This window comes from Colletotrichum higginsianum, chromosome 3, assembly GCF_001672515.1.
Source record: "Colletotrichum higginsianum IMI 349063 chromosome 3, whole genome shotgun sequence".
Classification (NCBI taxonomy): Eukaryota; Fungi; Ascomycota; class Sordariomycetes; order Glomerellales; family Glomerellaceae; genus Colletotrichum; species Colletotrichum higginsianum.
Genome location: NC_030956.1, coordinates 725822 through 753567, shown reverse-complemented (window position 1 = coordinate 753567; position 27746 = coordinate 725822). Strand labels below are relative to the sequence as shown.

Below are 27746 nucleotides of genomic sequence, written 5' to 3'. Positions count from 1 at the left end.
TGTGACGCTCTCAACGGAGCCAACATAATCCACATGCTCACAACTCGAACCAAGTCAGTCAACCCAGACTCTTACAGCCCAAACTGAGTCAACAAAGCCTCGGGCGGCCACTCCTTCACCTCAGGCCCAAGACCGCTCTCAAACGTCCAAGTCCCCGATCCAGCCGTCTCCTCGCTCCCGTCCGGCATGGAAACGACGGCGGCGGCGTTCAACGGCACCGTCACCTCCACCACGAACCGATCCCCCGCCCTCACCTCCCATCGGCTCTTCACCGTCCCGTTCGCGCTCCGGAACTCGGCCTCGGCGTGCTTCAGCCCGCCTCCCGGCCGCGGCCGCACCCGGAACCTCTTCCACCCGGCCTCCAGCGGCGCCAAGCCCGCGATCCCAGCGTGCATCCAGTCCGCGACGCTGCCGAGCGCGTAGTGGTTGAAGCTCGTCATCTCCCCCGGGTTCACCGTCCCGTCCTCCATCATGCTGTCCCACCGCTCCCACACCGTCGTCGCCCCCATTCGGACGACGGGGTACAGCCACGACGGGCACCCGGTCTCGAGCAGCATGCGGTACGCCACCTGCGCGTGGCCCGTCTCCGAGAGCGCGTGCAGCACCACGGGCGTGCCCGCGAAGCCCGTCGACACCCGGAACTTGGCGTACCGCACCAGCCGCGCGAGCCGCGCCGCCGCCGCCGTCCGCTGGGCCGCCGTCTCGTGCAGGTCGAAGAGCAGCGCGAGCGCGAGCGCCGTCTGGGAGTCGGCGACGACGAACCCTGCCTTCGTCATGTACTTGTCCCGGAAGAGCTGCTTGAGGCGCACGTGCTCGGCCGCGAGGTCCTCGGCGTCGGCGGCGAGGCCGAGGACGCCGGCGATCCGGGAGACGACGCCCGTGACGTAGACGAGGTACGCATCCGCCACGAGGGTGCCGTCCGTCCTGGCGAGGCCCGGCTCGGCCGGCGGCGCGTTGGGGTCGAGCCAGTCGCCGAGCTGCCACAGGTCCGGGTCCCAGAGGCCGTCCTCGCCCCGCTGGACGGACCGGAGGTAGTCTCGCATGCCGGGGTACGCCTCCCTGAGGACACCGGCGTCGCCGAACCACTTGTACAGGGTCCAGGGCACGAGGACGACGACGTCGTCCCAGACGGCCTGCGGCACGGAGGGCCAGGGCCCGTCCCTCATGACGTTGGGCACGACGAGGGGGACGACGCCGCCGGCGTCCCGCTGGTCGAGCACCACGTCACGCATCCAGTTGCCCAGCATGCCGGCGCAGTCGTACAGGAACGAGGCCGTCGGGCTGAAGACCTGGATGTCGCCGGTCCAGCCGAGGCGCTCGTCGCGCTGGGGGCAGTCGGTCGGGATGGAGACGAAGTTGCCGCGCATGCTCCAGACGACGTTGCGGTGCAGCGCGTTGACGGCGTCGTCGGAGCACGCGAAGAAGCCCGTCCGCGCCATGTCGGTGTGCATGACGACGGCCGAGAGGGAGTCCCGCGTCACCTCGTCCGCCGCCCAGCCGTCGAGCTCGACGTAGCGGAAGCCGTGGTACGTGAAATGGGGAGACCAGTCTCGGAGATGGAGTCCGCCGCCGCCGAAGATAACCGTATCCGTGGCCTTGGCCGCGCGGAGAGGCCGCACGCCGAGGAAGCCGTTCTCGAGCACCTCAGCGTGGCGGATCGTCAGGCGGTGCCCGTCTGGCTTCTGGAGGGAGTGGACGACGAGCTTCCCGACGAGGTTCTGGCCAAAGTCGACGAGCGTCTTGCCCGCGGCATCGGTAGATATCTGGACTGGCTTGACCGTCTCTGTGATGCGTACAGGCGGGCAGGAGGACCCGACGAGGGAGGACTTGGGGAACGGCAGGGTCTCGACGGCAGACCACCGGGCCGTGTTGTCGTGGTGCCAGTCCGCTACTTCGAGTCCGAGGTCGTATGTCTCGCCGTCGTAGATGCCGCTGGCGACAATGGGCGAGGCGTGACACTCCCAGGAACCGTCTGAGATGAGTCGAAAAGCCGGAACTGATGTGGCGTCGTCACTCAGTATATCGAGCTGCGCCAGGACGCCGATGCGGTCTCCGTAGAAGCAAGTGAGGCCCTCTCCCCAAAGAACACGGCCGGCATACCATCCCTCGCTCACCTCCACCGACAAGACGTTCGGCCGGCCTGGCTTCAGCAGGGATGCCACGTCGAACACCTGGTACTGGATGCGGTGCTGGTACGCTGTCCACCCCGGGGCGAGGCACTCGTCACCGATACGGTTGCCGTTGAGGTAAGCTTCGTATATGCCGAGCGCCGTGATGTAGAGTCTGACACGGCCTTGTCCGGCCGTTTCGGGGGCGTTGAACGTCTTGCGGAACCGGACCGGCCGGATTCCCCGCTCGTCGGCGTGAGAGGCCGAGCGTGGGGGCGCCGTGATGGGCGTCGCCGTCCATTCGCCCTGCGAGAAGAGGCCGGCTTCCACTGTGACCGGATCGGACCATTCTGTGTCTAACTGCCCATCATCAGATGAGCCGTTGGATTTGACGCGGACCGAGGCGGTTTCCGCCGATACCAGCGGGGAGTCGGGCCAAGGGACGAGCGTGGTAGAGCTGCCGTCTACGTGGAATGTCTGGGGTTGTTTGGAGCCACGAGTGATTTCAAGGAGGTAGGACGTCTGCTGCCAGTTCTTTGGGATAGAGTCCGATGTGACGTGCCATGAGAGGCGCGGAGTTGGGGAGGAGACGCCGAGCCCGGTTGGGTGGTGCTCGAAACGGAGGGACGAGACGTGAAGGGACGGCATCATGGGCACTTGGTGAACTCTACGCGTTTAAGACACGATAGAAGGGCAAACGCTCGTCTTATGCCGCTGAGCCATGTCCTGGTCTCAAATCCAACAACCCTCAGGTCTATGAAAGGGAGGGGTTGAATCAGTTGCAATTTGGCTTTATACTGCGACCCAAGGTTCCAGAGCCCCGCGGCCGGTGACATCAGCACCGAGACCCCGAGGTCGACACCCCGCCGGCCCGGAGGAGTCGAGGCCGAGTTGGGCACACCCGGCGATCTTGGCTTCGTCTTGTATCCTGTAGGTTGCGGTTGCAAGCTTCAAAGCTCTAGCTTTGTCAAACACAGATACCCATGTGTGTAACGATGGTTTCGAATTCGCGTTCGGTCAACATGATGAAGAGCCATAACTCAGAATACGGACATCGGAGTCCATCAACCCGCCATGCGTAAACTCATTTTGCCGTTTCAAAGTAACAGACAGGACTTTGGGATATTCTTAGGTATACAACCGAATCTCGCTTAATGGAAGGTCTTGAAGATTGACTCTCTTCCCTATTACAATCTTGTGATAGCCCTGCCAACAAGACATTGGTTGACCTTCAACACGTACGTAGACAACTGCGACTACCGACCCCCAACCCCGATTCCCTTGCTTGGATCTTCCCCGCAGACCCCTCCCCGCAGCACTCATGCACCTTTCCCACCTGAGCCTGGACCAGCATCCGTCAAGGGGCTCAGGGTGCCATTGGACGGGCATTTGCCCCAAGAGTTGGGGGCTCCAGAGGCTCCATTTGCCCCAAAGACCCCCCAAAGACTCCACGCGCGATCCTCTTTTTCTCTCCGCATGACCTTCCGAAACCTTCGGATCCAAGAACTTTGGAGGCATCTCACTACAGTCCGCATGCCGAAGCATCAACCTGTATCACTTGTATCTTGACGAGAGACTTGGGTGCCAGCGAGATATCCTGCCATCACCATGCTCTCGCCGACAACCACCGGCGACTCAACGACGGTCACGGCGCCTCTCGAAGACCCCGAGACCTCCGGTTCGGGCTTGCAGTCTCAGTCTGAATCTCAGACTCAGACTCAATCTCAGACTCAGTCTCAATCTCACACTCAGTCTCAACCTCACTCTCATTCTCAATCTCACTCTCATCTTCAAACTCACTCTCACTCTTACTCTCACTCCCACTCTCACCTCACACCGGGGACGCCAACGCCCTCAACCTGGGGCCTCGGCGCCCCGACGCCCTCGCAGCACCTCTCCTCCGAGGCCTCGACGTCGCCGGCCGAGTCGTGGCGGCTGGACGAGTTCGTCACGGACCCCGGCTACCTGGCCTACCAGGAGGAGCTGCGATGCCTCATCTTCAACACGGCCCAGACGGCCGCCCCGACGCGGGAGGGCACGCCCGAGGCCGCCGACGGGGGCTTCTCGGCTGGCGGCTTCGCGGCCCCGGGGACCATCTTGGGTGACGAGGGCACCGCGCGGCGGCAGGCCGGCCAGATCCTTGGGACGGGCCGGAGGCTGGAGTATCTCAAGAACTACGTCGGCGAGGTTGCGCCCTGGGTAAGCAATCACACATCCCCATACATCTCCATGCACATATGTATACACACACAGAAATGTATCTCACTCCGACTCACCGCCGGCTTATGCTCACTCTACCAGCTCGACATGTTCGACAGCGACCGCGCGTTCGGCATCCAAGTGCCCGTCCTGGCCCGCGGCTCGCCGGCGCTCCTCTACGCCGTCCTCGCCCTCTCGGCGCGCCAGATGGAGCGCAAGGAGGCGGGCAAGCAGACCTCTTTCGACAGCCTCGAGCTGTACCAGGAGGCCATCCGGCTGCTGACGCCGCTGCTGCAGTCCCGCGACCAGAAGATCATCCCCATCTGCACGATCCTGTGCTGCCTCGAGATGATGTCGGCCAGCGCGCAGGACTGGCGGAAGCACCTCGAGGGGTGCGCCGCGCTGTTCGACTCGTTCTACGTCCACGGCTTCAGCGGCGGGCTGTTGCAGGCCGTGTTTTGGTGTTATGCCAGGATGGGTGTGTATATCTCTGACCTACGGCTTATGGCTTGTTTTCTCATGACATGTTGCTCATGACATGTTACTCGTGATTTATTACTTATGACTTGCGTCTACCACAACCGTCTTACATCTCGCTGACTACTTACTACCTATCTAGATCTCTGCGGCGCCCTCATCTCGGACGGCACCGAGAGCACCCTCCTCACGCCGTCCAAGTGGCTACCGAGCGGCGCCTCCCACAACGAGGCCCGTGAGCTCTTCGGCCAGTCCGGCACCCCGGACATGCACGCCAACTACGCCGTCTACCTCTGCGCCAAGGTCTGCGAGCTCGTGGCCGACAGGACGCGCCACTTGGAGCTCGGCGACCCGGACGGCAGCAGCCCCGAGGAGCTGACGGACCGCTGGGTCCGGCTCTGGGAGGACCTCCAGGCGTGGACGAGGGACCGGCCCCCGGAGCTGCTGCCCGTCCAGAGCATCCCGGGCAGCCCGTTCCCGCAGATCCTCTTCCTGCACTGGGCGGCCATCTCGTCGAACCAGCTGTACCACACGGCCTGCACGCTGCTCCTCGGATCGATGCCGCGGCCGCCTCTTCCCCTGAACCTCAAGTTGGGCGGCGGCGGAGGCGGCGTCACGGCGGGCTCGGCCGTCTGGCACGCCAAGCGCATCTGCGGCATCTCGCTCGCGAACCCGCACCAGGGCTGCCTCAACAACGCCATCCAGCCGCTGTGGGTTGCCGGCCGGCTGCTGAGCCACCGGTCGGAGCACGCGCTGCTGGTGCGGCTCATCCGCAGCATCGAGGCCGTCACGGGATGGGGCACCTGTTGGAGGATCGACGACCTCGAGGCCGCCTGGGGGTACAAGGTCCGCAAGGAGCTGAGGGCCGGGTGATGATGGTCTATACACACGCTTATATGTATATACATCGTCCTTGGGTCCCACTGATTATCGCCTTCCACGACACAGACATACAAACTCATAGAGAGAGAGAGAGAGAGAGAGAGAGACCACGTCTCGGCCCCTACATCATCAACCCCCAGTCCTCCCGCGCCCTCGCCGCGAACCCGTCGACGTCCCAGCCCGTCAACGCCCTCACGCGGTCGAAGCAGCCGAGGACGGCCCTCTGCTGCGGCTCGTACGTCATCCGCTGCGCCGCGAGGTACAGCGACGCGACGAGGCAGAGGTCCCAGCTGTCGCGCCGGTCGTTGTTCAGCGCGATGCCGCACACGCGCCGGGCGTGCCACAGCGGCGACGACGAGGATGACGAGGACGACGACGACTTCTTGGACGCCGTCGCCCGCAGTGTGCGCGGCCGGTTCTGCAGCAGCAACAGCATGGCCGTGTGGTACAGCTGGTTCGCCAGCACGGCGGCGCCGTTGGTGAAGAGCAGGACGGGGAACAGGCTCTCGTCGCCGTCCATCTCGACCATGGGCCGGAACTCCTGCGCCCTCTCGGCGTACCAGGCGGCCAGGGCGTCGCTGAGCTGCGTCCAGCGTTGAACGGGGGACGGAGGCGGGTGATGGTCGCCGAGGTCTGTGTGTAGTGACGGTGGTGGTGGTGGTGGTGGTGGTCGCGGAGGAGGGCTGCCGGCGCAGAGGTTCACGACCTGGGCGCAGAGGAGGAGCGGCTCGATGGTGCATTGGAAGATGGATTCGGCGATCGGGGAGGAGGTGTATGGTTGGGATATCGGGTTGTAGCTGTGGTGGTGTAGATGCTCGGGTATACAAATAGGGACGCCGGTCACGAGGGCGGCTGCGAGTTCTTGTAAGTGAGGAGTGAGGATTAGCTTCGCACTTTTTTTTTTTTGAGCCTTTCGAACCTCCCGGAGGTTGGATGGTGAGAGATTCTTACCGAATCGTATTAGTACAGACAGAATCGAAAGTGTCTTGGGGGTTGCTTCAGCCAGTGCTGCTCTCCAGAAACCGTCCCCCATCGTGATGGACAGACTCTGCCATCCGTCCGGGATACTGGACGTGAACTGGCAAGCCGTCCACAGCGTCAAGTGGGCCAGATGGCCATCGCTGATGGCCACACCCTCGGGATATACAGGGCTCGCCGCGGCAAGAGACTTGAGGTACTCGACGTCGTCGAGAAGCGTCCGCGTCTCGGCCTGTTGAGCCACGGCCGCCACGGCCAGGAGGCAGTGAAGAACGCGCTCGTCCTCGATGGCAAGTCGGGGGACGTAGAGACCGAACGTCTGGCTCATGTCGCACAAGTCAAGCTGGGGTGATGTGTCAGTATGACAGACACAAAGTTCCCAACGACGGATTTAACCTACCCACGGCGCGACCTGATATCGAAAGTGCCGCAGCAACTGCAGCAGCCGGTCTTGAGGGATGCCAGACGGTGTCGAGACGTACGCCGCCTGTGCCACCGCAGACACTCTTCTCTCCCTCGTCGAAGCCGGCGAGATGGACATGATGTCCCGGGGACTGACCCCTGTTCCGTCACCGCCGTTACCGCCATTACCACCACCACCACCACCACCAACAGCATATGGCCCGGATCCGTGACCCGGCGACGGCACCGCGCCTGTGCCCGTACCCTCGTTGCCCAGGGACAGCAAAACGTCGAGCGCCGTCTCATACGCGGCGTCATTGTTCAGAGGCCGACCCGGCGTCTGCACCGAGATATCGAGCTTCCCCACCGGCGAGGCGAGGCTCTCGTGGCCGATGCTGCCGATGCTTCGTGACCGCCATTGCGTGAGGAGTGGCGGCGGTGGCGGCGAGTTGTGAGATGCAGGCGCCAGGCTCGGTTCCAGGGGCAGCAGTTTCGGAGGATGGTCCGGGGATTGCAGGTTCGCTTGGAAGGAAAAGACTGTCGGTGTGTGTGTCTGCGACGGCGGTAGAGAGGCTGGCGTGTGTGATATCTCGGTAGCGACGGTTGGGTCTGGAGGCCTCTGCGGTGGAGGAGGAGAGGATGACGACGACGATGATACAAAGTCCTTGGGGTTCTGTTTTGAAGTTCCCGGGCCGACAAACTGGGACGATGGGGCATGAGCTACTGGGGGGGACAGAGAACCTCAACTGATCATGACTGATCATGACTGATCGTGACTGAGTGATAACACTCGAGAGGTCTGCTCACCTGAAGTCTCGAGTATTTGGGCGTTGCTGCTGCTGCTGCTGCGTCCGCGGCCTTTGGCGACGGCGACACGGTCAAGGCGTTCTTGTTCAGGAACGTCAGCCGAGGGCCGTACTGGCACTCAAAGTTGCCGTCGATGCAGCGTTGACACTGCGGCTTGCCTTCGTCGCCTGTGGTGGTTGGACATGGGTCATGATCAGCTTCGTTCGAGTTGTACACACGACGGTGGGTCTCGAAGTATGGGAATAAAGCAAGACTTTCAAGACTGAAAAAGAAACTACCGAGGAGAAAACTCACATTTGCGCCGTCGGATGCGACACTTTAGACATCCCGTCCGCGTCCTCTTGTGCCGCTGTCTCGCCGCCCCGGCACCGGCAGCACCGCCGGTACCGCCGCCGCTTCCTGATACTGCATCCGTGTCGTCCGCCGTCATCTCAAGGGCCAGCGCCTATCTATTGCTGTTGCGGCCGTGTGTATGTGTCTCGGTGTGCGTGTGTGTGTGTGTCCCTCGGGCATCCATTGCGGGAGAGGGAGAGGGAGGGGGTATTTTTGTCGGATCGGGAAGGCGAACAGAAGTCTCCAACAAATAGTGGAGGATTCTGGGGGCAGAGAGCCGCGGCTTGGGAGAGCGATGCCGGGGGAGGCCGGTCCAGAGCTTCGTTGGAGAAGATGAGTGGGATGTGTGTGTGGAACAGGGGACAACTCGGGGCAACCTGGGGGCAACCTGGGGGGTTCAACTCAACTGATCCGATGGCGGTTCTGGATAAGCGTTGATAGCGACATGAAGGAAGACTTGATGTATCCTTCCGTGTCATGGTCTCACTCTGCCATGTTGAGTCGAGTTATGCCTCGTTGACAAGTCTCAAGTCGTTGGTTGCTATGACCAATTGTCTCTAGCTAGAGTCCCTTCTTACTGAACGACACTCCCCAGTCTGAGGCATCAAACCACGGCAGAGTCCATCGTGTCAGCAGCAGGCCCTCATTGCCCCTCACGGAATCCCTCCCCTGTCATCCAACACGAGTCAAACAGGGGGGGCCGCTAAGCGCGGGGATGCCTCCCTTTTTCTGCCTGCGGGTGCTAAACGTTACCAGATACGGTAAGCTTCACCCCATCTGTTGTCAACCCCTCCATGCCGATAATTGAAAAATTATGTCCGGCGAGGAGAGAGAGAGAGAGGGAAAAAAGTGCACCGGAACGAGGGCGGGGTTGTTGACAACTGAAGAAAAGGGAAACTTGATACCGAAAGTATTAGAACTCGAAGCTCGTCATTGTTGAACAATCTTCGCTCATCCATCATCAACGCGACTTTGTCTCTGTTTCACTGCACTCTCTCTCTCTCCATTTCGTATATACCCCCACCCCAAATCTTCTTATCAACCTTCATAATGGGCAAGGACACCATCACCCTCGCTTCCGGCCGTGAGATGCCCCTCGTGGGCTTCGGCCTGTGGAAGGTTCCCCGCGAGGCTTGCGCCGACACCGTCTACAATGTGAGTACCGCAGCCAGAGCCCCAGGTTACTCACCTCAGAGAGAGAGAGAGAGAGAGAGAGAGAGACAGGCACAGACGGGGAGACATCACATACTAACCCCATCCAGGCCATCAAGACCGGTTACCGCCTCTTCGACGGCGCCTACGACTACCAGAACGAAAAGGAGGCCGGCGAGGGTGTCCGCCGCGCCATCGCCGACGGGCTCGTCAAGCGCGAGGACGTCTTCATCACGACCAAGCTGTGGAACAACTACCACCGCAAGGAGCACGCCGTCGCCATGGCCAAGAAGCAGAACGAGGCCTGGGGCCTGGGCTACATCGACCTGTTCCTCATCCACTTCCCCGTCGCCCTCAAGTACATTGACCCGGCCGTCAACGAGTTCCCCGTGAGTGTCTCCCTCAGAGCCCCGATTTGAATGATAGATGATTGCACCGAGACCCAAAGACCCAACTAACACCAGACAACCAAACCATAGTGCTGGTGGATGGACAAGGAGGGCACCATCGTCGAGCCCGACCACGTGCCGATCCGCGAGACGTGGGAGTGCATGGAGACGCTCGTCGACGAGGGCATCGCCAAGTCCATCGGCGTCTCCAACTTCCAGGCCCAGTCGCTCTACGACATCCAGTCCTACGCCCGCCACCCCATCTCGTCGCTCCAGATCGAGCACCACCCGTACCTCGTCCAGCCCGACCTCATCGCCATGGCCCAGGAGAACAAGATCGCCGTCACGGCCTACTCGTCCTTCGGCCCCCAGTCCTTCCTCGAGATCTCCAACAAGCGCGCCGTCGACGCCAAGGGCCTGTTCGAGGTCGACGCCGTCAAGGACATCGCCGCCCGGCACGGCGTCACGCCGGCCCAGACGCTGCTCCGCTGGGCCACGCAGCGCGGCGTCGCCGTCATCCCCAAGAGCAACAGCCAGCACCGCCTCAAGCAGAACCTCGAGGTCAACGGCTTCGACCTGACGCCCGAGGAGCTCGACGCCATCTCGGACCTCGACCTCGGCCTGCGCTTCAACGACCCGGGCTTCTACCTGCCCCAGCGTCCCCTGCGCATCTTTGCGTAAAGCTCAGTGTACTGTTTGGAAAGACCATGTCATGTTATAGACGGGCTGGAAGTGGATACGGACGGTGTCAACGGATAGACTATGGATAGATAGATAGATAGCTTGGACGGTTCAAGGCTGTCACGAATTGATGAGATTATTTCCTGCTGCAACACCCCTACCTAGACCATCCATCTGATCGGCTGTGCATCCGAACTCTGTTTCTTTGGCCGTGATTGTATCCTTACAACCTCAGTTACCTTCCATCAACTTTTGCACAAGTTTGAAGAGCCCATCTGTCTCCAAATCAAAACACTCACACAAGCCCGGAACTCGGTCTAGGAACCATGTCCCGCCTCCCGGAACCCGGGGGGCCCAAAGAACTGGACGGACTGAAAAAAAGGCCCCCGCCGGCATCTTCCCCTGACACACCGGCCGAGTCTAGAACTTCCGCAGTGCTTAACATTTCCTAATCGGGTAATCATAAATGTCGACAGGATCTAAAAGGGAAGCTTGACACGCCCGGCCTGTTCCCCCGCATACGCCCAGATTTCTCCGGAACAGTGGCTAACTGTGTAGAATCCGGACATGGTCGTCTGCCGAGGAGAGGGGAGGGGGATGGAAATCACACGACGGGTTGGAATTGTTTGTTTGACGGGACGGCGCGCACGCGAACTGGAGGAGAGACCCTTCTCAACGGATTCTGCCGGAGCAGTCAACCCATTTTCTCTTCTTAACATCTTCCGCTTGGCAGCTGATATTCTCATCTCTCGTTCTTTTGTTGCGCGGCGAACTTCATTCTAAACCACTTGACGGCCCTCGCAATCCTTGAGTTGTCCCTTGAAGTCATCCTCCCCGTCAAACCCCCCCCCCCCCCCCCTCCTCGGCCGGTCAACTCGTAACACGCAACACGCAACCCGCAACGCAGCACAAGACTTCAAGATGGTCGCCGTGACAGTAGCACCCGAGGCGCCCGTGAACGGCGTCGCGCCCGCAAAGACAAACGGCTGCTGTATCGCCGTGACCGAGCTGAAGCAGCGCTTCGCCCCGGTCGCCGCCGCTGCCGACCAAGAGACCCTCGATGCGCCGCTGCCGAATCCCTCCCTCGTCGTCACGGCCGACCACCAGCTCAAGGCGGAGGAGGCGCCGGTCCTAGCACCCAAACGGGGAGAGGCGTTGGTCCATGTCAAGGCGACGGGAGTTTGCGGGTGAGTTATCCGTCTCTCTCTCTCTCTTACTTCCTCTCTTCTTCTTCTCTCTCTCTCTCGGTCCAGACCCAACGACACAACTAACATAAACAACCTCTCCAGATCCGACATCCACTTCTGGAAGACGGGCCGCATCGGCTCGCTCGTTTTCGAGGGCGACTGCATCATCGGCCACGAGGCCGCCGGCGTCGTCATCCGCTGCGGCGAGGGCGTCAAGAACCTCAAGCCCGGCGACCGCGTCGCCATCGAGCCCGGCGTGCCCTGCGGCGAGTGCTTCCTCTGCACCGACGGCCGCTACAACCTCTGCGAGGACGTCCAGTTCGCCGGCGTCTACCCGTACCACGGCACCATCCAGCGCTACAAGTGCCACCCGGCCAAGTGGCTTCACAAGTAGGTTCTGATATCAGTCCCGGCAGACCAGGGGATCCAGTCACCGACCTCGGGTGCATTGTGCAATGCGTTTGCAACTTGTGCTGACGGTCCCCCTCCCCCCCAGACTCCCCGACAACATCTCGTACGCCGAGGGCGCCCTCCTCGAGCCCCTCAGCGTCGGCATGCACGGAATCCGCACCGCCGGCCTCGCCCTCGGCGTCGGCGCCGTCGTCTGCGGCGCCGGGCCCATCGGCCTCGTCACCCTCGCCGCCGCCCGCGCGTCCGGCGCCCACCCGCTCGTCATCACCGACATCGAGCCGTCGCGCCTCGCCTTCGCAAAGTCCCTCGTCCCGAGCGTCCTCACCTACCGGATCGACCCAGCCCTCGGCAACGAGGGCAACGGCAGGGCCATCCGCCGGCTCTTCGGCGACGACGAGTACAGCGCGCCGCGGACCGTGCTCGAGTGCACCGGCGTCGAGAGCAGCATCTGCACGGCGGCCTTCACCGTCCGCCGCGGCGGCACCGTCATGGTCATCGGCGTCGGCCGCGAGATCATGAACAACCTGCCCTTCATGCACATTTCTCTCGCCGAGGTGAGTTGTCAACCCCCCCCTCGGGGTCTCTGTAGGGCTTTTCGAGGTGGGAGGTAAACAAAATGGAGTACTGACGGGAGTGTACATCAAAAACAGATCAAGCTCGAGTTCATCAACAGGTACCGCGACACGTGGCCCGCCGGCATCGCCTGTCTGAGCAGCGGCATCCTCGACCTCAAGAGCCTCATCTCGCACACGTTCCCGCTCGAGAGGGCCGTCGACGCCCTCACCCTCGCCTCGGATTACCGCAACGGCAGCATCAAGGTGCAGATCGTCGACGAGACCGACTCGCCCCTGTTTTGAGCAAGCACGGGTCTCAGAGTCACGAATCGGGCGCTGGGTGTCGGTGACGGGAAGCATAGCATAATATTAGCGTTCGTGGCGTTGCGGTTTAATGATGATAATTTGAAGCGCTTCAATTTTCCAAGTGGTTTCTTCCAACAAGTCCAGGTTTTCGTTCGAGGAGATGGCATAGAACAAAGTCTTTTGCCTGTCATGAGTTCTGGCAATAATACATGCGGAAACCCAACAGGTTGACCTACTTGCTAAAACCACCGTCCATGCCAACATTCATTGCGTGTAATGCCAACCAGGCGAGACATTAACTGTGCCCTCGGAGTGAGATGACTGGTTGATGGTGTTGAATTGACCAGTCACACCAAGATCAACCGTCTCAGTAATAGCAGCAGTAATAGCAACCGCTGGTCCTCGCTTTGCATGTGTGCTGGATCGAACAACGTGCTTGATTACTGCTCATAACTTGAAGTCTGAAAGTCTGCATCATAGCGTTGTCATTGCCACATATCGTGATTTTGAACTTGGTGTTTTCATATCAGGAATCATCATGAACTCTTTGGAGTGCCTCGTTGAATCACTTCTTGCCAGCCACTCCTCCGGCACAACCCAAGAATCACCAACTTTAGCACTATCAGACCATCGAATCCGCGGCAGTTATGCCGAAACAATGATGCCGTTTCTTGAACCACGATATAAGGCAGGAAAATATTTAGAGAGTGGGAATATAGTCAAAAAAGCCACGAAAAGAACCAAAGTCTTGAGGATCGTCGCATTTACATCTTATCAAGTTGCTTAGCAAGTTAAAGTAGATAACCAACTTTCAACCACACCGCAATCATTCATTCCCTTTGGACAAACGAAATACTGATTGCCGAGAAACTTGTCGCTTCCTGGTAGTCTAACATTGATCAAGTCATTGATACAGTATTTCAAATAGCGTCAAAGATGTGCTCCATCTATCCAAGACAAGCCATGCTACGCATTGATGGCCGTACTCACAAAAGAGAACCACAAGCCGAAAAGCGGTTCCCGAATGAACGTTCCATAACCATTTGAATATTTCTACCGATTTACTACCGTCTTTCTGATGCCTTGCTTCGCTTGTCGGCAAGGCAGTTGAAATTCTACATACAGCAAGCCAGACTCGCCCTGGAAGCAAAGGGACTTGAAGTGATTATCCGATGGCAAATCCCTAAACACCGCAGCTTCTTCCTCCCAGCTGCTGAGCCAGTAGGATCCATTGGCCGCTTGAAGTAGCGTTGGATATCAACCTTGTCTTCAGATCAACCTGAATGATGTCGTTGCCCGTGAAGGCTACAGGCGTTCCTGCTGGGACGGTCCTACAGACGATGTCAGTTTTCCAGATCACTATCCACCAAGACCTCCCGGGGTCAGACTTACGAGTTAAACCCAGTCGTCACTCCTCTGTACTGCCAGTTGAACGCGATCTGGTCGCAGGTTTGGATGAAAAAGTTGGTGGACTGCGTCACGTTCGTCGTGGTCCGGGGCGAGTTGGGCGGCGGCGTGATGGCGTCCCAGAAGGCGTCGATGCCGAACGTCGGCGGGCCAAAGGTGTCGTCGGCGCTCACGAGGTCCTTCGAGACTATCTTGGCCACTTCAGACTTGCTCGAGACGCCGCCGGTCGAGAAGATGCTGAGCCACCGGTTGGCGATGCGTAGAGCCTCGTCGTCGCGCAGACACGGCGCCTTCTTCCGATCAGACGAGTCGGATGCTTGCGATGTCGCAGCCATGGTGGCAACGGCCACGTAGAACAAAGTGAGATAATGCATGATGTTGTTGAATAGGAATCTTTGAATCTTTGAATCTTTGGGGTTTGTCGAGGTCAAAACACCCATGGAAAAGGAATATGCGTCCTCTTTAAATATTGCGAGCAGCATGTCTTGTTTTTCTTATAGCCACGGAACCTTGCGGCTTTCAACGTCAAATCAGACACTGAATCGATATTGCTCCCTGTCGAAAACATGGAAGCACGAGAAACCTTCGGGTAACCCAGTTGGCCGCACGGGAGAGACAAGCATGATCGATAATGTGGCCACGGTCAAGACCGAATCCGGCGATGCTAGACGACATGGTACGAGGTTTCGAAACAGCCGGAAACCCAAAAAAAAATGAAGGCTGTCTTGTTCATTCTAGGTGACCATCCGGGAACGCGATATCAATGTGGACAAAACAACAAGCTGTTTAGCCGGGTGTGCCGAAGCTCAACGAGTATAACTCGTGGGCGTGTGGCGGCTCTTTGGCTCCATGCCCATCCAGGTGAGCGTCGACACTACGATGGACGGAACAAACGGTATAGGAACGACGGCATCAAGCATGTTTCGGACCGCTCTGGTTGCATCAATAGGCCAAGATGTTGAAGGATGGCATACGCACGAAAGACGAGAGAGTCTCCTTTGACATGATGTCTCATCCCGAACGATAGTTCCTGAGCCTGAAAGGAGTCATGACCGAGTGGCTGTGTGGCTGCTACAGCCGGCACTAGCGGAACGGGCAACACGGCAACAGAACGGAATAGTTCTAGATTGTCTGTCTATTTGCCGTTAAGACAGGTCTGGGACATGGTCTTCAGCCCTTTCTCTGAGTAACGACGATTATAGTCTAGGTCTAGCAGGCCGCCCTGCCAAATGTTGCTACTTGGACGTTCTCGGGAGGCCGATCAAGCCAAGCCCAAATCAACATCTCTCCATCGACCGCATCTCGATATATGCCCTACCCGAGTGGATTAGATTAGTGGTGGAACATGTCGGATTCTAAAGCCACCCGGTGCCCAGGCTTGAATGGGTTCCCACGCGTCGACGTTGGACACGCCCTGCGAGGATCGGCGGGATTTGCTTGCGTGCCCTGACGAGAACACGAACTCCTCCACCCGACCGGCCATGCAGTTAAGAGGTTAGGTTCAGCGCTCTGGTTGTCGACAGTAAGAAAAAGGGAAGCCAAAAAATCCCCCTCCCCTCCCCTGGCCGACAAGCTTCCGGACGTTTGCTCTCGTTTTGGCACTGGCAGGTTTCACCCGTTCATGCAACCACGACATGGGCAGAGTTCAGTTCGTCCGAACAAGGTTAAGATTAAACATGGCCTCCGCCGTCTCCAGCGAGGAACCGGTTTCCCTTTTCCCGTCGCCCCGAGCTCTTCCATCCACGTCGGCGTCCAGCGGCAGCCCGCCAAGGCGAAAGCGTGGCACCATGGCACACCACCAGATGTCCCCGCAGAGTACGGAGTACAAAGACAACACTCCAGCCGAAGCCTATTCAGGATCGAGGACCGCTCCGCCAGCTGCTGTGTGTCGGAATGCAGTGGGCCACTCGGCTCCCTCTAGCGTCGGGGTCTGGGGGGGGGGGGCGGGTTTTAGGATCGCCTTCGAATTCCTTCGGCCGACGCAGAACAAGGGTCCTTTCCCCGGGCATTGTCAATCACTTCCCGAAGGAGGCTCACTTGCGGAATCTCCATCCCCCTCACGCTTTTGTTGGATTGGATGAGCGGGTTGTGGCCGAACCCCGATTGACTGGCTTCAAGGGACGAGGAAAATCGCGCTGCTCTAGGAAGGCAGAGAGATTCGACCGGTCATCCAGCAACGCGCTTCAGGTTAAGGCAATGATCAGTGGCTTGAATTCCCTATCCTCGGGACTAGCGATACATGCTGCTGGCTTTGTGAGAGTTAACCGGCTCCAACAGTCCCGGGCCATACAGTGAGTCCATCCATCATACTCTTCACGAAGAGTGTAAGTTTGGCTGGAGAAGCTGACTGATATCACACAGCTAGCGGAGCATTCCGTAACGATGGGGAATTGCAACGCGTAGACCCTGCAAGCAGTCTCCCCACTGAAGGTTCAAAGATACCGGCGCCAAGGTCGCATCATATACTTGAGTTTCGAACTAATAGAACCCGAGGGTCGGCTCAGGGATCCTGCGACCGGGAATTAAGGTTGTGCTCGGGACTGCGTGGAGCCAGACCCCGTTTATCATAACACACGCAGTTGGCGAACAGAATGAGGGCTTTGAGCGAGCCTGATCGAGATTGGGACTTGGGGGACTCGCGAAACGTGCCTTGCGGGAACAGCGAGTTGAGCCGATTCCAGTCAGAAGACTAAAGTAGTGAGCAAGAAGCATGAAGGATACTCGCATGAAAGGGAATCAACATATGCCATTGGGCTTCCTCGAGCCTAGTAATCACACGGTGAAAGCCACATCGACAACCCCAAGGGCAAACTCATTCGAAGTGGAAAACCACACCCCCCCGGATGAAACATAGAACGAACGTCGGTGGCTAAAATACCACCCCCTTGGCAGGGACTTCGCTGCTCTTAAAATCGGTAGACGACCGCGAACCATCAACGCTGCCGTGAGACTCGTAGTGAACCTTGACGTTCGTCGTCCTCACAATGCCGTTGTACGCCATGATCCCCTCCTCGGAGCCCGTGGGCGAGACGCTCCGGATCTCGGCGCGATGGCCCTTTGACCTCATCTCCCTCAGGATGATGTCGTCCTCGCCCTGGGCGCCCGCGTGTTTTTGTCGAGACCCCGTCGCGTAGCCATCGTAGTAGTCCGTCCTGGCGCTCTTCTTGTCAGTCGTGCCGCCGCCAAACAGCTTCGGCATCCACCGGCGGAAGAGAGGGCGCAGCGCCGGCACGCAGGCGGAAAAGATGGCCAGGTTGACCTCGATGGTCGAGGTTGTCAAGCCGATGTCGTGGTAGTTGTCGGTCCCCGGTGGCGGCTGGACAAAGAAGAGTTTGTAGATCTGAACGACGCGAATGACCGCAACGACGGTAACGCTAAACATCGGGCAATTTGTGAGCTCGTATCCATCGTCAAGTGGCCACAAGGGGCACCACTCACATGATACCCATCAGGAAGACCCCGATGACGGCCATCTTCGCAGCCATGGGCATCCTGAGGCCCAAGAAGATCCAAAAGGGCAACGCGAGGACCAGGACATCCGAGAAGATGGTCAGACACGACGCGATGACGTGGAACGAGTTGCCGATGCACTTGGTCTCCGGCTCGGCCCGCAGGGAGAAGTCCCAGTTGGCCTCGATCGGGAGGCACTGGAGCAGCGCGGCGAAGAAGATGGCGACGGCGTGGCACGCGTTGAAGACGTTGAGCCCGTGGATGGCGAGCCGGACCCCTTGCTTCTGTCCGCCCAGGCGCAGCAGAAACACCAGGACCGAGGCCTTGACGAGGGCCAGGACCGGGTTGTAGAACATCTGCACCAGGAAGTTCCACCACAAAGCCGCCTTCATGTCATGGTCTTTGGGGACGTCGACGGCTCTCCATCCGAAGTAGCCCAGTTTGATGACTACGCGTTGTCTCGTCAGTCCCGAGTTTCGGAATCTTGTGTCAAGTGGTTTTTCACTAACACATAAAGAAGGGCGGTGTCATCAAGACGGCGAAAAGCTGATGGATCCGTCAGTTGAATCTCAGAATGACAAGACTTTCGAGTAAATACACGATGAATGATCCCTTACCACAGCCAGGCCGCATAACCAGTCATCTATCCCGTGGTCAATAAGCATCAAAGATCGGCCTGGTCTCGACCGTGACTCCCACGTACCTAGGCCCCATTGGCGGGTACTCAGCCTGCCATAGGCCCGCAGCCCAAATGTAAAGACGGATAGGGCTGGAAAGAAGAAGACGATGAAGAGGGCGGTCTGTTGGAGTGGAGGTGTTGGGATCATCAGCACATCCGGGTGCGGCGGGCGTTCTCGTGCAAGCAGATCGAGCAGCATGACGGGGAAGATCGACACAGGAAAGCCAGAGCTCTTCAGGTGACAGACCGTTGATGGGGGTTGTACGCAAACTTGAAAGACTGGGACTAGTTGTCACTAGCGGCCATGGAGAGAGCCTAGAGAAAGCAACCGGACTTTGGAATGGATGATGGGGCAAACCCAACATACTTTAAGGTCTGCCGACTGTGATGCTCGCTTGCCCAAAGATTCCTGGTTTCGAGCGTATCGAGGCCACCAGGAACACGACCAGACCCCTTCCATAATACACAAACCTGCACCCTGAGCCAACGACTACAAATCCGAGACACGGTGGGAAGCTTGTCACACGAGCTGAGCAAACAAGGTTCTCGGTTGGCCGGCGGCGGACGTCTTCTCTGGACGCATCATCTCTGATCAGAGGGCGGTTGTTCTCCGTCGATCCGTTCTCGCCCTCGCTTGACGACTGGATGAGTCCCTTCTCTTCCCCCCAGAACAGTCAAAGTCTGGGATCCTCCAAACAGGAGACCTGTCTGGCGGCACGCGAACGCTACGTAGTATGCAGCGGCAGGGTTCAGAAAGCTACCCAAAGTAGTCTAAGATGACAAAATGGCCAACCGAACAAACCAACAGAGTTCAAGTTTTGAGAGGGGTCTTCGTAGTGTAGATGGCGGAAAAAGCAAGGAAGGAAATCCTGGCTATGCCGAGTTCAACTAGCAGCCGTGGCGCGTCCCGTTCAAGGAGCAGACTGACGGCGTAGAAATCCTCCGAGATGCCACTCGCTCAACTGCCTGGAGCGACAACCCAGAGCTTCCAGCCGGCCAGTTGATAGTCCGAAGGTCCCGGATTGAAACCTCGATCAAAGAATAAGAAGGACACAGCAAGCTTGAACCGTTATCAGAAGCGGCACGGTTGCTGTAGATTGCTTGTTGCTCTCGGGCCTATCCCGAGTCTTGGTATCAACGGCGGAGTCCTTCAGTCCGTGAGTTTGACTTCGAGGGCGCATCTGGATTCTGGGAACGATAACAGGCCCCAGAAATACCTCGCTCCCATGCTCGTGGAGCTCCCTCGGCCGGCGTGGCAGCATGAGCGGCTTGGCAAGTGGCATGGGAATATACCAGCCCCTGGGAGGGTGCAGGAGTGTGTTCCGAGGGGGCGGTCAAATTCAGCCAATGCCCTTGGAGACCGACTGAGGGTAATCTCCAATCGCTGTATCTCTGTATATGTATATGTACAGAGTACAGTACAATTGAAAGACTGAAGACCGGCCCTGCAAAGATGAAATGATGGCTGGACAGCTTCAGAGCGTTGGCATCAGAGTCCCAAGCCGGCAATCATGTTCCAGAAGACGTTGAAAGAAAGGGTGGCCTCCGCAAAATAAGGCACATCTTACGGCGGCACGGCTTTTGAGCCCACGAACAACTGCCGCTGTGCGTCGACGGAAAGGGCGGTTTCGCCAGGAACTCGTTGGGGGCTACGGGATCCAATGTGATTAATTTCCCCATCGAACCCTGCTCCGCCAAGTCCTTTGGTGCGAATGGGTCCCCTGCTAGACTATGGCGAGGCGGCAAGGGGGATGAAGAATCCTCAATGCCGGCTAAAGAAGAGAAAACCCCCCCCCTCCTGGCCGATGTATCCCATCCTACGTTGCCCGCCCGCCCTAGTCCCGGATTCCCTCTCGGACAGTGCTCCTGGCGATGGGGTCCTCATTTTGCATGCGGATATAAACCATCACTTTGGGCAGCCAACTCCATGTCCCTCGTGGCGATAACGTGGATCCCGGCAACCTGGGCAGAGGAATCATGCGGCTGATAGCCAATAGCTTGTAGCTAGCCACGTTTGTGGGTAGGGAGGGTCTGGAAGGCAGAGGGAATGAATGGTCCGATATCGTTGGTGATCATGGATGCGTCAACTACTGTATATATATTCTTAGAGGATGAACATGAGATTTCCTCGTGAGGTCTTCTCTTCCCCTCTCCTCTCTCCATCCCTCTCGCATCCAACTTGCAAGGATCCCCAAATCCTTTTCGACAAGCCGGCTTCCCCATCTTGTCAAGATGCCTTCCATCGGAAGAGCTCTTTTGTTCGCCGCGGCGGCCATGCCGCTGGTCAACTTCGTCGGTGCTCAACATATCGTCGTCGATGGCGAGACAGTTGGTAATGCAAAACCCTCACCCCGAACAATCAGGCTCAACTATCCACGCCTCACACCTCATACATGCTGACCAAATCAAAAGATGCCAACGAGGCGACCGTTGCCCCCGCCGCCGAGGAGTTCCCCGAGGCCGACATCCCCGAGCAGGCTGTCCAGCTGACGGACGCCGTCCTGGCCAACCTGACGCAGCTCGAGCTCGACAACATCTCGCTCTTTGCCTTCGCCGACAGCCAGGCCGCGGCCGAGAAGCGCGCCGAGCCCAACAACAAGTGCAAGACGTTCCCCGGCGACGCACTGTACCCCAACGAGCTCGTCTGGAAGGTCTTTGACCTCCTGACCGGCGGCGCCCTCATCAAGACCGTTCCCCTCGGCGCAGCTTGCTATGCGGGCGAGCACTACGACGCCGAGAAGTGCCAGTACCTCCTCGACAACTGGAGCAACTCGGACACGCAGTAAGCCCGGAACCCACCCCTCTCATCTTGTGAGCAGCCAAGACAGCCGAGACTAATCCCGGACATCAGCGACGAGCACCCGACCTCGGTCATGTCCCCCCTCTACCAGGGCGCGACCTGCCAGCCTCAAAACGCCGCCAACAACGGCACCTGCGAGCTCGGAGGCTTCCCCTTGTACTCGGTCAAGGCCACCAACGTCGCCCAGATCCAGCTCGCCGTCAACTTCGCCCGGGCTCTCAACCTCCGCCTCGTCGTCCGCAACACTGGCCACGACTTCCTGGGCAAGAACACGGGCGCCGGGTCCTTGTCCATCTGGACGCACAACCTCAAGGGCGTCAAGTTCGTCGAGAGCTACAAGTCCGCCGGCGGCTACGAGGGCCCCGCCTTCAAGCTCGGCGCCGGCATCCAGGTCTCGGAGCTGTACGAGGCCGCCGACAGGGAGGGCTACACCGCTATTGGAGGCGAGTGCCGCAGTGTCGGCGTCACCGGCGGCTACCTCGCCGGCGGAGGCCACTCCCCCCTGAGCCCCGTCGCCGGCCTCGGGTCCGACTCGATTCTCAGCGTGAGCATCGTCACCCCCGACGGCCGCCACATCACGGCCGACGACAAGACCAACAGCGACATCTTCTGGGCCGTCCGCGGCGGCGGCGGCGCCACCTGGGGCGTCGTCACGTCCATGACCGTCAGGGTGTACCCCAAGACCAAGTTCGCCGGCTTAACCTGGTCCGTCAACACGGCCGAGAAGAACATCTCGTCCGCCACCTTCTGGTCCGCCATGGAGGCCTACTGGCGCCGCTTCCCCGACTTCTCCGCCCGCAAGACGTACGGCTACTCGACCGTCTTCCCGGCCGGCAACGGCGCGTTCCTCTGGAGCATGCGGCCCTTCCTCGTCCCCAACGTGACGCTGACCGAGTTCAAGGCCCTCGTCGAGCCGCTCTTCACCGAGTGGGCCGCCCTCGGCTTCGCCGTCGAGCCCGAGTACTTTGAGCACGACAACTTCTACGCCACGTGGAAGAACCACTTCCCCTTGGAGAGCGTCGGCACTGCCGAGGTCCGCACGGCGAACCGCCTCATCCCCCGGGCCAACTGGGAGGACCCGGCGCTCCTGGACGAGACCATCGCCACCCTCAAGGGCATCGTCAACGACGGCTCCGCGCTGATCCAGTACAACATCAACGCCGCCGCCCCCGCCGACGCGACCCCGAGCGCCGCCAACCCGGCCTGGCGCGACGCCCTCATGTTCGCCATCATCGGCGGCGGCTGGAGCCCGACGGCGACGCGCGACGAGCTCAGGGCCGTCAACCTGCGCATCACGCAGGACTGGATGGGCCGCCTGCGCGCCATCACCCCGGGCGGCGGCGGCTACGGCAACGAAGGGGACGTCATGGAGCCCGACTTCGGCCAGGCCTTCTTCGGCTCCAACTACGCCCGGCTGTACGCGCTGAAGAAGAAGATCGACCCCTGGGGCGTCTTCTACGCGCCCACCGCCGTCGGGAGCGAGGACTGGTACATCGCCCGCCAGGAGGACTGGCTGACTCTGCAGACGGACCGACTTTGCCGCAAGTGAGGGGAGGATACCTTACACGTGGTCTAGTTGATATATTAGGCCATTCACAAATGACCACGTAAGCTGGTCTCTATAGAGGCTATGAACATGCCGGCCAGAATTTTACGTATGAACACGCTTGATTAAAGGAAAGAGAGGATGAAGCCTGGACATTTGTGAATACTATTGAAGTAGACCATGTGTCCGCTGAGCTGATACGCCATTTCTCGACGTCGAATCGTTTTCAAGTTGTTCCACGTCCCAAGTCTGCTGTGATCATAGAACAACAGTAAACCTGTAATTGATGGCAGAACAACTGTAGCATTTAAATGGATCATACAATATCCCCTAATTAGATAAAGCATGAGGCATCTAGTCATCTTGAATCTTCTTACTGGGGAAATCTTGCTAAAATCTAGTCTAGTTCAACTTTGCTTTAAACTTATAGACTATCAGTTTTACATCTGACTAAGCTTTTATTTCTAACCGACAACTCGAATATCTTGTTGCAGGGTTAAGGTATGCAGAGCTGGGTTCTTAACTGTGATATTTGTGTAAGAGGAGAACTACAATCTTGCTGTGCGGCAACTGTACCATTCATAGGCATCAAGGCATCTACCAAACGTAGTTGCTGCCGTATACAAATCTTCCAACACACTGGAGCCAGTGCCGTATCAACGTCGGAGCGTAATAGATGAGCAGACCGATGCCGAGCGCCTTCTTCACATGGCTCTCAGGCATGTTCTCACAAACGAGCCACTCCCAGCCGGTCCGATGAGCGCACTGCCCCGCCTTTCCGGTAGGGAGAGAGGTGGCGCTGGCTGCGCTGGGAGTAAACACCGCGATGTCGACCGTCTCAGTGGGATACTCGTCGGTCATGTTCCACTCGCTGCAGTCGGTTCCAGCAACCTTGGAGAAGTCTTGGACGCTGCCAAGCTCGCCAAGGTCCACGTCGGTTCCTGCGTCGGGAGAACGGGGCCCGTAGCTGCAGGCTGTGATCCAGGCGGCATGCGTGAGCAGCGCTGGGGCCAAAATGCCTTTGCAGAAAAGCACCATGATGAACGACGTGGCCAGACTAGAGCTTTAATGGTGCGAGGGGGTGGGAGAGCCTCCAAAAGAAGTGGAAGTGTCAAGGGAGAGAGAATCTGGGCTCCGGTCTGTGACAAGCAACGGTCATTTATGTAAAGGACTTGGAGACTTGGAACCCGCGAGAGGAGTCCCCAAGACTGCCAAGGGCCCAAGAGTCGCCAGTGTCCCCGGCTGCATGTTGGCCTTGGTATTTGCCGTCCATGTTGTGTAGCGTTTGTTGTACTGCGTCCGTGTTTGCCCTATATGGGTCAACATGTGTACTTTGGCATTGGCGACGGACTCGCATTTCGTATCTGTGCCCATACACAAGGGCCTATTGTGGTGTTGGTTCTGATTCATCTGGCTGGTTAACCTTGAACGTTAGATTGGACGCTATATCCGGTCTTTATTCTGTGTTAAACTTGATGGACGTAGTATACTGTTATCGCCTTGTTATAGGCTGCAGAATGAGTTTCGCTGGCTCGAAATCGGATGTCGAACGGGAGATGCCGCTAAGCGTGGCCCATGTATTGTTGATTGTGGCCAAGACTTGGTTGACCCTCTATGGAGACGCACTTTTGCTTCTCTCGGCGTCCATTCTCGTACATCCATGAAGCCGTATCGCCGAAACCATCTTGGCTGCTTTGTCATCCATGCCTGGCATATCCATCGCAAGACGTTTCCTCTTCCGTGGCTTGACACCTTGCACTTGTCGTCGTCTAGACAGGCCTCGAGTATTCTCGTGTGAACCTTCGTCTACGCGGCGATCAAAACACTCAAAACACTTAATGTCTTAAGACTACAACAAGTGTTAGCCCCCAATCCTTCACAGAATGCTCAAGGCGTCGGTTAGATCATAATTTCATATCCACTTCCTTCTTGTGAGTGCGGTGTCTGCATAACCGTTGATCTGTACGTTGGCTGCGACCTGCCGCTTGGCTGGGCCTTCGGCAAGCCCTTTCCGAGGCGTCTACAGCCGCCACAGAGCCTACTGCCAGGACGAAGTCTGCGGCAGGCCCTTTGTTGCTGCCGGGCGGCAGACGAGGCCAATCTCCAAAGGCCTCCCAAGTGCCATTCGTGGGCATTTTACTCTCCAAGTTGGCACAAATACATAACTTTGTCCTCTGAGTCTAGCCTAACAGCAAAACGAAAGCCTGTCCAGCTGTATCTAAGCCCTCGTAACTTAGTATTACACGCAGTCCGGGCGACTGCTGTGGCATAAGCAAAAGTGGTAGCAATGATGCACCTGCATCGTTATCCTATGCTCTACACTGCGTAGTTGCGCCGGCCGGGCCCCAACTGGCTGGGTCATAATACACGGGTGAATTTCAGGGGCAAATGAGGTGAGTTCAGCAATATACAGTAGCCATCATTGGGAGCCCTTGCGGCTCTGCCGGCGGGCGTAATACACTGTGTGTGTATTGTTATTGGCTGTTTTTCGTTCTCAGTCGTTTTCGTTGTTAGACTTTTCGTATTACCTCGTTTTCGGTATTAGTCTTTTCGATAGTAGTTGTTCTCACTTTCGGTTGATTTGTTAGCCTACTCGAATTATATTGAGATGAGAAATCTGGGTAAGGCTGGAGATGTAGTGCATGCCTATGTGACCTATCCCCTTGACCACGAGAGGACGCTGGCCCGGTTTTACTCCAGTTCTACTTTGCACCACAAGCTAGCCCTTGTGCACGCATAGTACGCTATGGAGGCCGATACGAAACCTTATTAGATTGTAGCCGTATACTCTTGGACATCTTTTAGAATATGCTTGCTATGAGTTTCTGATAATAGGAAAATGAGGCCCATCATCAGTCTAGGTCCGCATCCAACCCTATCCTGTATCCAAACAAGTCTTCCAGCTTTTTTAGAATCTTTCTACGCGCAAAATTGTCTGCCACAAGTCGGAGACCTATATATTATCTCCCTCTCAGTATGTCTATATTCTTGAAGCACTGCGAAAATCTTTTCTAACGTTAAAAGGCAACATGAAGGCCTTCTTTCTAGGAGCACTAGCCTCTCTTGCTAGTGCTGATATCGGAACAGCAGGCCCATATTCCCCTCCGTACTTGCCAACAAGATGCTATGGCAACAATATGAACCAGTTCCCTCCTGGAAACCTCTTTGTAGCTGTCAGTGACGGTCTCTGGGATAACGGGGCAGCCTGTGGTCGGAGATACCGCATGAAATGCCTCAGTTCGACTAAACGCGCCTGTAAGACAGGAACCATAGACGTTCGGGTTGTTGATCATGCAAGGAAGCCCAGAAATACGATAGATTTTCCTCAAGACGTATGGGCAGCACTGGTTAACACGGACTTTGGCGTAACTAAAGTAAACATTGAGTACGTACAAATTTGAGATTCGACTTGAGTTTTGCTGCACAACGAAACAACCAAATACATCAGTTGGAATCATAGAAGATGCTCGTACAACCTGTCGTGTTGTGGTTTTCCTACTTTGTGCTATTTGCCTTCAAAAATGCCAATAGCAGGGCACAGCCAACTGTTACGGTCAGATGTCGGACAGTATCAACAGCGGTGTTTTATGCAAATAGGTAGCTGAGGAAAACGACGTGATCAAATCACGCTATTCTTGGATTCTTCGCCTGCCACATGTGTCCATGCGATGTCTCCATTCCCAGCAGCTTCATCCACGAACCCAATGGCACCGCGAAGCTCAGGAGGCCGTTACGGTACGTTACGATACCCACCTCTCCCTGAAGGCTTAGGCGGCATCCACTAGAACGCCATTCGAGTCCATGACGAAGAAGTGCGCTGAGACAGAAACGCATCGGCACGGATCAGACAGGTGGGAGGGATTCATGTCTGTTGTGAAATCGCCAGAAGCAAAGTAGACAGGTTTGTTGTTGAAGAGCTCAAACCAACGGATGGCGTCGTGATCTGCGGCGCTGCTTCTTATGCATCCATCCATGGCAATAATCGAAGTCCGGACAGTCAAGACACTTGTATCCGGTTCCCTGAATGCGCGCTTGGCACCCATCGCAGACTCTGGTGCCGTGTGTGTTTCCACAATCATTGCATGTGTGGTACTGATATCCGTCTTGGCCTAGTCTCAGAGTCGACAGAGGTTGCCCAAGCGTGGACAGGGGATTTGGTGTTGTATCCGCGCATGGGATGGAAGTGTCACCGGCTGGAACTCAACTAATTATTGCCCGAATCATGAGATCCAATGCGAGATATGGGACGCCTAGGCGCCGAACTCAAGGTCGTGAGCGCAACAGCAAATGATTTCCACCGGGTGGTTGCTGCGCATTACGAGAACAGTTGGCTTGCATGCCGCTCGGCGGGTGGTAAAAATACCAGCAGTGATGGGTTCAAGAGACTGAGCCCGTCGATGGGACTAGGAAGAACCATATATATGGAAAATGGCTAGCTTCTCTTGTCAAGCCGGTGCTTGCGGTGCCGAGGCCAAGGAAACCCCCGAGGCAAATTAGGAAATGAAGATCTATGTGCCGCACAAGAAACTTCATGTATCAATTGCTTGATAGCAGGGATTACAACCAGCCGAACATTGTTCAAATCGAATGGGCGTAAACATCACAATCATCTGCCCAGCATTGAGAAGCATATGTTCACTTACGGGAATTTCATGTTCGCCAAAAAATTGCATTTTTCCCCGGCCATCTGGCTGAGCGACATCCAGGCTTGTTGTCGATGTCGCTTTTTAGCTAGAGGATGTTTGATCCAGTATCAAATCCACATGGCTAATGCCCAATTATTTACCCCTAAAACTTAAAACATGGGAATGTGAACATGAGAATAGGATATTGCTTTTGAAACAAAGTTTGTGAAAATCAAGGCAACTGAAAGCCATTCAAGACATAATTAGCCCACAACATGTTGCTGTTGAAGTCTCACCTAGACCTCCTGCCGATACTTTTGGAACGCCTCTCATGGAAACAGCACATTATTCAAACACTGGACAATCGCATCAC

At 57.6% G+C, this 27746-nt stretch overlaps 10 protein-coding genes across 10 annotated transcripts; 4 read left to right on the top strand and 6 right to left on the bottom strand.

Moving 5' to 3' along the window:
- Window positions 1–71: 71 nt before the first annotated feature.
- Window positions 72–2756, bottom strand: CH63R_03779 (Alpha-rhamnosidase; the record flags this gene model as incomplete). Its single annotated transcript, XM_018298754.1, has 2 exons — window positions 72–474; window positions 1087–2756. 2 exons carry the CDS (start codon window positions 2754–2756, stop codon window positions 72–74), a joined length of 2073 nt encoding a protein of 690 aa, XP_018160000.1.
- A 960-nt stretch (window positions 2757–3716) lies between these two features.
- CH63R_03778 (C6 zinc finger domain-containing protein) lies at window positions 3717–5657 on the top strand (the record flags this gene model as incomplete). The annotated part of the gene is made up of 3 exons (XM_018298753.1): window positions 3717–4307; window positions 4410–4785; window positions 4927–5657. The coding sequence occupies 3 exons, from the start codon at window positions 3717–3719 to the stop codon at window positions 5655–5657; spliced, it is 1698 nt and encodes a 565-aa protein (XP_018159999.1).
- Window positions 5658–5787: 130 nt separating this feature from the next.
- On the bottom strand, window positions 5788–8283 carry CH63R_03777 (C6 transcription factor; the record flags this gene model as incomplete). Its single annotated transcript, XM_018298752.1, has 5 exons — window positions 5788–6527; window positions 6618–6987; window positions 7045–7746; window positions 7854–8020; window positions 8148–8283. 5 exons carry the CDS (start codon window positions 8281–8283, stop codon window positions 5788–5790), a joined length of 2115 nt encoding a protein of 704 aa, XP_018159998.1.
- Window positions 8284–9236: 953 nt separating this feature from the next.
- CH63R_03776 (Aldo/keto reductase) lies at window positions 9237–10408 on the top strand (the record flags this gene model as incomplete). The annotated part of the gene is made up of 3 exons (XM_018298751.1): window positions 9237–9341; window positions 9449–9727; window positions 9818–10408. The coding sequence occupies 3 exons, from the start codon at window positions 9237–9239 to the stop codon at window positions 10406–10408; spliced, it is 975 nt and encodes a 324-aa protein (XP_018159997.1).
- Window positions 10409–11329: 921 nt separating this feature from the next.
- CH63R_03775 (Sorbitol dehydrogenase) lies at window positions 11330–12863 on the top strand (the record flags this gene model as incomplete). The annotated part of the gene is made up of 4 exons (XM_018298750.1): window positions 11330–11595; window positions 11698–11985; window positions 12092–12560; window positions 12657–12863. 4 exons carry the CDS (start codon window positions 11330–11332, stop codon window positions 12861–12863), a joined length of 1230 nt encoding a protein of 409 aa, XP_018159996.1.
- Window positions 12864–14049: 1186 nt separating this feature from the next.
- Window positions 14050–14608, bottom strand: CH63R_03774 (uncharacterized protein; the record flags this gene model as incomplete). Its single annotated transcript, XM_018298749.1, has 2 exons — window positions 14050–14197; window positions 14259–14608. 2 exons carry the CDS (start codon window positions 14606–14608, stop codon window positions 14050–14052), a joined length of 498 nt encoding a protein of 165 aa, XP_018159995.1.
- A 2165-nt stretch (window positions 14609–16773) lies between these two features.
- On the bottom strand, window positions 16774–18601 carry CH63R_03773 (Integral membrane protein; the record flags this gene model as incomplete). Its single annotated transcript, XM_018298748.1, has 6 exons — window positions 16774–16962; window positions 17152–17647; window positions 17712–18171; window positions 18233–18269; window positions 18341–18366; window positions 18427–18601. 6 exons carry the CDS (start codon window positions 18599–18601, stop codon window positions 16774–16776), a joined length of 1383 nt encoding a protein of 460 aa, XP_018159994.1.
- A 2033-nt stretch (window positions 18602–20634) lies between these two features.
- CH63R_03772 (Restculine oxidase) lies at window positions 20635–22751 on the top strand (the record flags this gene model as incomplete). Its single annotated transcript, XM_018298747.1, has 3 exons — window positions 20635–20734; window positions 20815–21184; window positions 21254–22751. 3 exons carry the CDS (start codon window positions 20635–20637, stop codon window positions 22749–22751), a joined length of 1968 nt encoding a protein of 655 aa, XP_018159993.1.
- Window positions 22752–23345: 594 nt separating this feature from the next.
- CH63R_03771 (uncharacterized protein) lies at window positions 23346–23786 on the bottom strand (the record flags this gene model as incomplete). The annotated part of the gene is made up of 1 exon (XM_018298746.1): window positions 23346–23786. One exon carries the CDS (start codon window positions 23784–23786, stop codon window positions 23346–23348), a length of 441 nt encoding a protein of 146 aa, XP_018159992.1.
- Window positions 23787–26515: 2729 nt separating this feature from the next.
- CH63R_03770 (uncharacterized protein) lies at window positions 26516–26827 on the bottom strand (the record flags this gene model as incomplete). The annotated part of the gene is made up of 1 exon (XM_018298745.1): window positions 26516–26827. The coding sequence occupies one exon, from the start codon at window positions 26825–26827 to the stop codon at window positions 26516–26518; it is 312 nt and encodes a 103-aa protein (XP_018159991.1).
- Between the last annotated feature and the right edge of the window lie 919 nt (window positions 26828–27746).